This window comes from Epinephelus moara, chromosome 7, assembly GCF_006386435.1.
Source record: "Epinephelus moara isolate mb chromosome 7, YSFRI_EMoa_1.0, whole genome shotgun sequence".
Taxonomy (NCBI): Eukaryota; Metazoa; Chordata; class Actinopteri; order Perciformes; family Serranidae; genus Epinephelus; species Epinephelus moara.
In genome coordinates, this window is record NC_065512.1 from 1,653,472 (window position 1) to 1,663,258 (window position 9,787).

The following is a 9,787-nucleotide window of genomic DNA, read 5'->3' on the forward strand; positions in this document are numbered from 1 at the left end:
TAAGGGCAGAAATTTTTTCAATAAAAAATTTAAGAAAGCTCTCACAGAGAGTGGGCGATGGCACGACTGGAGAGTTATCGCACGGGTTTACAAGGGAGTTAAAAATGCTGAACAGAACCTGGGGCTTATGACTGTTATTGGAGACNNNGGCCTAAGGGCAGAAATTTTTTCAATAAAAAATTTAAGAAAGCTCTCACAGAGAGTGGGCGATGGCACGACTGGAGAGTTATCGCACCGGTTTACAAGGGAGTTAAAAATGCTGAACAGAACCTGGGGCTTATGACTGTTATTGGAGACAATATTTGATATATACTCCATTTTGGCAGCTTTAACGACTCGCTGGTAGGCTGACAAACATTCACGTAAAACTTCTTTGGAGACGTGGAGCTTATCTTTTTTCCACTTCCTCTCCATAGTTTCCTCCCCATTCACATTTCTTAACATTCTTGTGTGGATTATAGAGTGACATTTAGCTTACACTTAAGTATTAACAGATATTCTTATCCTTTTTAATAGAGCATGGCTGGGCAGCAGGAGGAGGGTCCATCAACCGCCACAACACAGTAAGATGTTCAGTAAATGCCAAATGTTAATTCTGTGGAATTCATGTGCAACAGTATGATTTAATGTCATCCTTTATGTATTGCCAGTTACCAGTGAAGGAGATTTACAGAGTACATCTAATGAAAACAGTGCAGAAAACGGAAAAGGAAATGGTGCTCCTGGACCGGCAGATCACAAAAACGGATCTTGAAATTGAGATATTAAAACACAAGTTAGAGGTGGGTGAATTGTGTTAATGATTTTAGTGATGTAAAAAAAACAACAACCACTAACTGTTGCTTTTGTAGGAATTTGTAGGAAATAAAGAAGACCAAATAAAATATGAATTATTTGTCTTTATTTGACTGCTCTGGGTGGTGGTGGTGATTGTGATTTAAACAGTGAAGTGATTCTGGCATATGATGTCTCTGACTGCTCTTCCATCCTGGATGTCTGCAGGGTGGATGGGGTTGTCATCAGGGTCTTCCATTTGTAGGGCAGGGTGTTGCTCTCCTCTAATAGTGGCAATATTATGGAGAACAACACATGCCGCAGTAATATCACAGGCCCTCTAAGGTGTTACCCTGAGGTGACGTAGGCACTGGAAACGGGCTTTCAGCAGGCCTATGGTCATCTCCACCCTGGCTCTCGTCCTGCAGTGAACCCGGTTGAAGTTCTGTTGGGGGCCTGGTTCAGGGTCAGGGTAAGGGGTCAGCAGCCTAGGCTGGCATGGGTAACCCTTGTCACCCAGCAGAAAGCCATCAAACTCTCCTGTAATGTATAGTGGATACATTTGAGTGCATTAAAAGGAGGGAGACATGTGAATTCTATTGTTCAAGACTTTAGGCTGCTTACCACGTTCCATTATGTTGCTCAGGTTAGACTCACGATATATCCGTGAGTCATGCACAGACCCAGGCCACTTGGCTTCCACATTGGTTATGATGTGGGCTGCATCACATATGATCTTGACAGTGCAGAGAATGACAGATGTTAGTTGTCAGTCAAAATGTCTAATTTCTAGTCAAAACAAATCTCTTTACACTTATTTTTAGTGTGTGTTTAAGTGAAAATTTTCTTGAAACAAGTGAAAATTGTCTAAGAACAAGTTACTTTTTAGGGGATGTGGCTTATTTTAAGTGTACAGTAATGAGATTTGTTTTGACTAGAAAAAGACAAATGTTATTGGTACAAGTTTGAGTTTTTGCAGTGTGATACAGTCTGACATTTTGAGATAGTAGTCAATTTACCTGCACATTAATGCTGTGAATGGACTTCTATTCACATAATCCGCTTCATTGTGTGAGGGAGCAGTGATAGGGATGTGTGTTCCATCTATGCAGCCAATCACACCGGGAAATCCTAAAAGAAATTCAAATTAGTAATCCCAGTCTGAGGTTGCAGCACCATGTCATTGACTGAATATGAGTTGTAATCATGAATTTTAATTGATTTCTACATCATTTTCCTGCAATCTTGTGGAACTCCTCCTTGATGACCCTCACAGGTTTGTGTCCAGGGAACACAACAAAAACGTTTAGGAGACGTTTCAGCGCAAGGCTCACTTTTCTCACAGCTTTGCATACAGTGGCCTTACTGATACGCTCTGCATCACCGATATTATAAAGAAAACTGCCGTTTGCAAAGAAACGTAACGCAACACAAAGAATCTGCTCGGATGAAAGAGCACGTCCACGGTTGGTGATGTTGGTGATGTGACGGCGGATGAGGTTATGGATGTATCTAATGGACTGTGAAGTAAAATGGTACCGCTCAAAAAGAAAATTGTCGGGAAAAGAGAAAACATCTACTCGGGGCCTGTAAATGATATCACAACGTATGTGTAGCTCCCTGCGAAGCAATACTGCCTCTTCGTCCACTAGATTGTCAAGAAACGGACATGCCATGGTCGAAAAAAGTAGCTGGTAGATTTTTATGAAGAACTAGACTAATAGACTATGAAACTCTGCTGAAACCCACGTGATACTGAACGAATGAATGAATGAATCACACTGCGTGTGTGGCGTAAGAGGGAGACTGCTAGAAACTCGAGGTTCATTGAAGAAAACCTGCTCCCGACCAGGTTAGGTTCACAGAGTCAGTTGCCATAGTAACTGACACCGAGCTTCAGTTACCTCTCTTTCTGAAACGGGCTGGAGTTACTCCGCTTTCTCTGGTTTAAGTTACCTCCCTTTCTGAAACGGAAAACCCAGAGTTTCCCTCATTTCAGGGTTAACAGACTCAGAGTTTTCACTAAACCTGCTTTGTGAAACGGACCCCTGTACAATACAAAACAAGCAGTACAGAAAAGCAACAAAACTATAACAAACAACAGAAGAAAGCAGAGAAACTGAGTGATGGTACACTGGGCATAAGATGGTTTATCGAATTAAAAAGCCATGGTGAACAGATGAGTTTTGAGGGTGGATTTGAAAACATTAGGGGCCTCTTTGAAGAAATTTTGTTGGGGGTGCTACTGAGCCATTTTTGTACTTTAGCATGAGACTCTATCAAATGTCTCACCAGATGTGGTGAGTGTGCAAAAGTTTCACGAGTTTTAAAGTACCTTTAGCCCTTCAGAAATGTGATTCATTTAATGACAGAAAAGTAGTAATTCCTAATGATATGAGCAAAAATGAATAATGATAGGGTCCGCGCACCACATGGTGTTGGGGTCCAATAATAATTCCTTTAACTTCAAAAGGGTCCTTGTGACCCCCTACGGTCAGTGCTTGGGCCCTAATGATGATGATTATAATAACAATAATGCTAATAATAATAACAATGCTAATGCTAATGCTAATAATAATAATAATAATGATAATAATAATAATAGTGATAAATTGTTTTTATTGGGGGTGGGAGTGAGAGGCTGGACCAGAGGAAGCCTGGCTAGGACACCAAATGTGCTGATCCAGCAATGTCAGCGAACAAAACTGATCTTCTTTCAGCTTCTTCCATTGCAAGAACATAGAGGAAGCTGATTTGCAGATGACATTGGGATTTTGTACTGGGATGTGTGCCCTTTGTCATTGCATGATCACAAGTGAATTTGTTGGGATACCGACGTGAAGGCACCACCATCAGGAGGTCAGGAAGAATGAAACAGAACATTCTGAATAGTCTATTAAATTGGGTTTCAGCACAGAACCTTTGTCAAGTCAAGTCAAACTTTATTTGTAGAGCACATTTAAAAAGAATTGCAGTCAACCAAAATACTTAACAGGCATAAAAGACCAAAACAGATCAACACAGAAGCAAACAGCAGTAAAAACAGAAGAGAATAGTAAACATAATAAAGAACATATTGCAGCACAACAGAAAATAAAGTCAGGGTGTTGAGCTCAAATCAATCATAAGCCAATGAAAAGAGATGGGTCTTCAGTAGTGACTTTAAGTTTTCTATAGTTGGGGCTGTTTTAAAGGGGGCAACCATTGCGAAGGCTCGGTCAGCATTGTTCATGTTTGTACTTCTCGGAACATTGAGCAGCATCTGAATTCAATGCTCTAACTGGAGTCTTAAGATACAAGAGTTTTGTTAGATAACGTGGTGCTTGACCATTTAAAACCTTAAAAAATGTAAAAAAAAAAAAAAAAAAAGAAACAAGCAAACACAAACAAAACAACCTGTCTGTTTTAGATTGATTTTATCTGGTAAATAAGGAACATATTGTTTCAGCATATTGTTACTCTCAAATTTAGGAAAGCTCGACTCGGGAAGAGCCTGATCCCAGCAGCCATAGCTGCACTGAACAAGAGATCCTGTTGACTCAAAGTGTCCACCCCTGTAAATAAAGATGTAATGTTTTGTGATGTCTGTGATATGTCTGTGCCTGTGATATCCATGATTGATCTCTGTAAATGTACAGTTAATGGAAACGAATTTCCCTCTAGGAACTAACCTCCATGAAGAATTCGTTGTTTTCCCTTCATGCTGTTGAAGTTGCCTGCCTGGTTTTTAAACATGATCAATAAATTTGACTGATTATTTGAGTGACTAATTTGCTTAAACACCACCAGCTTTAATCCAGCCACAAGCCAAAGAATTGATTCTGTGCCAACCACACACTCTATGTAATTGTGCAATTGTGTAAACAAAACAAAACAAAACAAAACAAACAAACAATGCACAAATGCATTGTGGAATCACTAGTACAAATGTTGTTTCACAGGTTTACAGTTTAAACTTGTATTTGTCAATTCATGGGGAAAATACTATAAGTCTGTAATTTGTACAGATTAGTGATTGGTAATGAAGATTTGAAGATACTGCTTCTGCATCCAGTACTTTTTGATATTCAGTTGTTTTCTCTCACTTTAGGATGTGTACATTCAGTGTAGTGACAACTTAAATAATTTCCACATCAGAGGGAGAGAATAGTTTTAGTCTCTCTGTCACAGTCTGTCTCTACACTATGTTAGCCTCAGAGGAGCCAGGCTTCAGTATCTTAAGTGTTACAATGTGTTTAATAGCTTTCCTGAACCAGGGATAGAAAAAGACATATATCACAGGGTTTAGACAGGAATTAAAGTACACCAGCCAAAGTTCAATGTTTCCAGATGACGCCCCAACCAAGTTGTTCTCAGCTGCAACAGTGAAACAATAATATGGACAGTTGCACACAATAAACGCTACTACAACAATACCAAGAGTTCTGGCTGCTTTCATCTCAGATTTCTTAGGAGTTACTGTATTTGAACGCTGAAGTGTATCAGCTGTAATGCGAGAGCGCAGGGCACGAGCCTGAGACACAGCCACCACAAACACTCTCATATACAAAATTATGATGACAAGAAAGGGGCCCAAAAAGGTCACAACAAGGTCAACAGCTCCTTCAATATAATTAACTACAATTACACACTCTCCATAACAGGAGTTATACCTGCCTGGCTGTTTCAATAAATCCCTCAGCATCCAACTGCTGTGAACAGCAGAAGATAACCAACACAGACAAATGCAGAGTTGAACTCTTTTCACAGTGACTTTGGTGGAGTAAAACATGGGGTCACAAATAGCAATGTAGCGGTCAACTGATATGAGAACCATGTTTCCTACTGATGCACTGACAGCAAAGAAAGCTGAAAAGTAATACACAACACACATTATGTCACCCAGAATCCAACAACCTCTATAGATGATGATTTCAGCTGGCATTAGCACAATACCGACAAGGAAGTCTGCAACAGCCAGAGACAGGAGGATGAAGTTGGTGGTGGTGTGAAGCTGCCTGAAACGGGAAAACAACAACACTGAATACACTTGTTATATCTATGTGTAGAAATAAGTGTTATTAGCAGTTATGATACGAGGACTATGACTTGTCCTATAACAATGAGGCCTAAATACAGCACAGTAATGCAGATGTAAACACATTTGCAAATAACCAGTATGCAGTAATGAAACAAGAGAACATAACTCTTATGCACTACTTATGAACATGAGGAGAAGGTTAGTGGGTGTGCAGCAGCCTGAAATGTGAGAAATCATCACTAATTGTTTCAGTAACACATCTCAACAGCACCATAATCAAAGTTGTCATCAGCTTAAATGTGACATCATGCTGCAGAGCTCAAAGCCATTTCTTCATGTAACTGTAACCAAAGAATAAACACTTTGTAAGCCAAGCAAAAAAGTGTATCTCTGCCTGAAGTGGGAGATAGAGGTGATGACCAGCAGGTTAAGAACCATAGTGAGCAGAGTGATGCAGGACAGCACACTGAGAGTGACTGTGGCCTCCAAGTGAGGGCGACTTGTCTTCCTGCAGGAGGTGTTGACTTGGGGAAAGCAGAGTTCATCCTCCTCCATGGCCACTGACAGGGCTTTGATCAGAAAGCTGCCAGAGCTCAGCAGGTTCTCCTGTCTCTCTGATGTGCAGCTGATTTGTCTCTTTTCTCACCTCCCATATGCTAATTCCATCTATTCAGTAGGCCAAAGGTGACTATGTCATACTCTGAGTCTGGCTCCCAAAACACCTGAATGTTGTCAAGCACAGTGACCATTCTGCGTTGTGGGCCACATGATGCAATGATTTTAGAATCAGCTTTATTATTTGCCAAGTACGTGTGTACATACAAGGAATTTGACTGCGGTAGACTTGCTCTCAATGTACCAGAATTGACATAAATACTCAAAATTTAGGCAAGAGGTGGAGTACACATGTGGCAGTCATAATGTGTAGATGAACTATTAAGTCACCAAAAGAGCTCGACAGCGCCACCTAGGGAATTTCACCCTAGGAATTGTTAAAGGTTATCAAACCCAACATGAAAGGCACTCAGGTACATTACAAACAGAAGCGAGAGGACGTGGTTCCAGTTTAAGTATTTTATTAACAAATGCTCTAAAACCCATAAAACACACACAATGTTAAAAAGGGGAAAAACTAAAGGAGGACTTAACAATGCTGAGTTTACCGGTGGGGGGACATGAGTTGGACAAGGAGTGCAACATGAAGGAACCTCCAGCAGAACCAGGCTCCGTGTGGGAGGCAATCTGCATGATTGGTTGGATTTGAGAAGAGAGAGAGGGGTGGTCAGAGAGGGAAAGAGGGTTCATAGAGAGAACACCAACAGCAATGTCTACGTGGAATACATCAACAGATATAGTATAAATACATATAAATCCATAAATGAACTAATGAACATAACTATTTTTAAAGGGCTGGGGGCTGACAGAGAGAAAACATGAACAGCACTATATGAGCTATATTCATAACTCTATTGAATTCAGAGTCAGAGTCTGTGTCGCTCTGTAGTGCAGGTGGGTATATCAGTCTATTGCTGTACAGGCTCCTGTGTCTGATCAGCACATTGTGGAGAGGGTGTGCAGGGTGTCGAATATTTTCCACATGTGGACAATATTCTCCTTTCCAACACCACTGTTAAAGAGTCCAATTTCTCCCCCACAACATGGCTGAATGATCTTGCTAAGTGTGTTGGTGTCCTTGACTTTTGACAACATTAACTACTGCATGTCTAGACTACATGAGTCTTTTTGACAAGAATAACACCCTCACTTAAAAAAAAACTAGAAGGAAAATATAATCAAAATGATGGTTTAAGCTCTGCTGTACATGCAGGAGATGCTGGAAGAACAGGCCTGGAACCAGCTAAAACACAGAACAGACAGAGAGCCACACAAATACATTGTACACAAATTTTAATACATGTTTAACATTTCATAAATGTTCATATAATCAATATTTTAATACATGTTCATACATTAGCATCACTATACTGTACATTACACATTGAAAACTACATTACTCAACACTACACTTTAAAAACATTCATATATATACTATTTGACTGTACATTACACATTTAAAATTACATTACAACAGACAGAGAGCCAGCCTGGAAAAACATGCACGTATAAACACTTAAACTATCTTAATACATATCATACATTCGCTATACTGTATTACATTACACATTTAACATTTTATTACTCAACACTACACATTTCAAACTACATGGAATCAAAATCCTGTTCAATAACACCACTCAGTCTAAAGCTGCACACAATCCCTTCATGATCACTAAAATAAATAGGCAACACTAGTGCCTGAACATCATAAACTGGTGTTTTGACGTACACATGGTCAATGAGTGTGCCTCTCTCTGTTGTGGGTTGTGTCACATGTTGCACAAACCCTTTCTCTATCATAAAATGACACAGAAATGAAGATGTTAAAACATCATCATTAAAGTCCCCCATTAGTGCTACAGTTTTATCTAAGGAGTCCAACCAGTCAAGCAACACACTGAGATTTGCCTTAAACAAGGACACAGGGTATGATGGCGGTCAATAGATCACAACTAACACTATGTCCACACTATCACAGGCACAAATCAAACACTTGAGGTTCAGGTTTGAGGCCTGCAAAACTTCACAGACTAAACTGTTACTGCAATACAAACCAACACCACCATGTTGCTGCCCTTGTAGTTCCAATAGTACTGGATCATCACTAGTGTATGACAGACTTCGGGGACAACTGTGAAAACTATAACGGTCTATCTGGACTGACTCTAGTGAAGAATCTGCAGGCAGCCATGTTTCTGTGACAGCAATACAGTTAGGCTGCAAATGCTGTGTACATGATGCTAAATCTGCAACATGTCCAGATAAACTTTGCACATTCATCAAAAACACAAAGAATTTGACTCCATGTTAGGCCTGGCCATGTTTTCAATTAAAAATGGAGGCATGCTTTGAAGTGCATCCTTTATTCTGGCATTACAGAATATGGCCTTATCCTCAAAATCCCTAATTATCAAACCAGACAGAGTCCTGACACGACTCATAGCTACATATGCCTGTCCAGGAGCAAATATATTTTCTAGAGAGGCCACTGCTTCATCTACAGTGATTCCCTGTGTTGTGTGCAGTACAAGCCCAGGCAAGTTTCAATGGAAATTGCCGGCGCATCCCACCTTTACCAGTGGCTCTTTCCTCTTCAGGCTCAATCCCTGTTGAGCCAGGTACAAGTGATGGGGTATGTCACTGTTTTTCCTCCTCTGGGCACCAACTTTATCATCATCAAACTTAACAAACACCACCCGAGGAAACTTACTGTCAATCTGATAAACAATCTCAGTGACTGTGCCACATACACCATTCACAAGACCATCAACAACATCAACATTTTTAATTAACGTTACATGAGCACCTTTACCCAACAGCAACTTTTCATCCAAACATGTGTTAGATGTTTTGCTGTGATGGCCACTCATCAACTCCAATTTCCAAGTTCTTTTATTGTTAACAAAGTCCTGGGCATGGATTTCTTCATACTCGGGACACACTGTAATCAGCTGCTGAACATTGTGCTCATTTACTTGTTTGTTAGTAGCAAATATCTGTAAACCTGAGCGGACTTCACCAGTTTCACGACTTTCCAATATTTCAGTGTCACTGTTCAGCATTGGAGTCCCTTTAGTGCGCGTTCTGAGCTGATTCAACAAATCTGCAAACACACTATCCTTCTGCCTTACAATTGTTGTCAGCTCAACAACCTTAAATAACCTGAGCCAAAGGTTCACATTTACATCATCAGTGTACAACAATTTCCCTTTAACGGGAGGCAGCTGATAAAAGTCGTTGACAGCAAATACACACACATTTCCAAAGGGTAAAAAATTACCTGTTTGTTTGATCTGCCTTAACCATCCATGGATATAAGCCAGGAGGTTATGATCTACCATGGAGATCTCATCAATAATCAAAATCTGCAGATCA

General features: G+C 40.2%; 1 protein-coding gene across 1 annotated transcript; it reads right to left on the reverse strand.

Annotated features, from left to right (window-relative positions):
* Positions 1–4,951: 4,951 nt before the first annotated feature.
* LOC126393354 (trace amine-associated receptor 8a-like) lies at positions 4,952–6,349 on the reverse strand. The gene is made up of 2 exons (XM_050049485.1): positions 6,189–6,349; positions 4,952–5,771 (listed from the first exon to the last, which is right to left on the reverse strand). Exons 1-2 carry the CDS (start codon positions 6,347–6,349, stop codon positions 4,952–4,954), a joined length of 981 nt encoding a protein of 326 aa, XP_049905442.1.
* Positions 6,350–9,787: the final 3,438 nt, after the last annotated feature.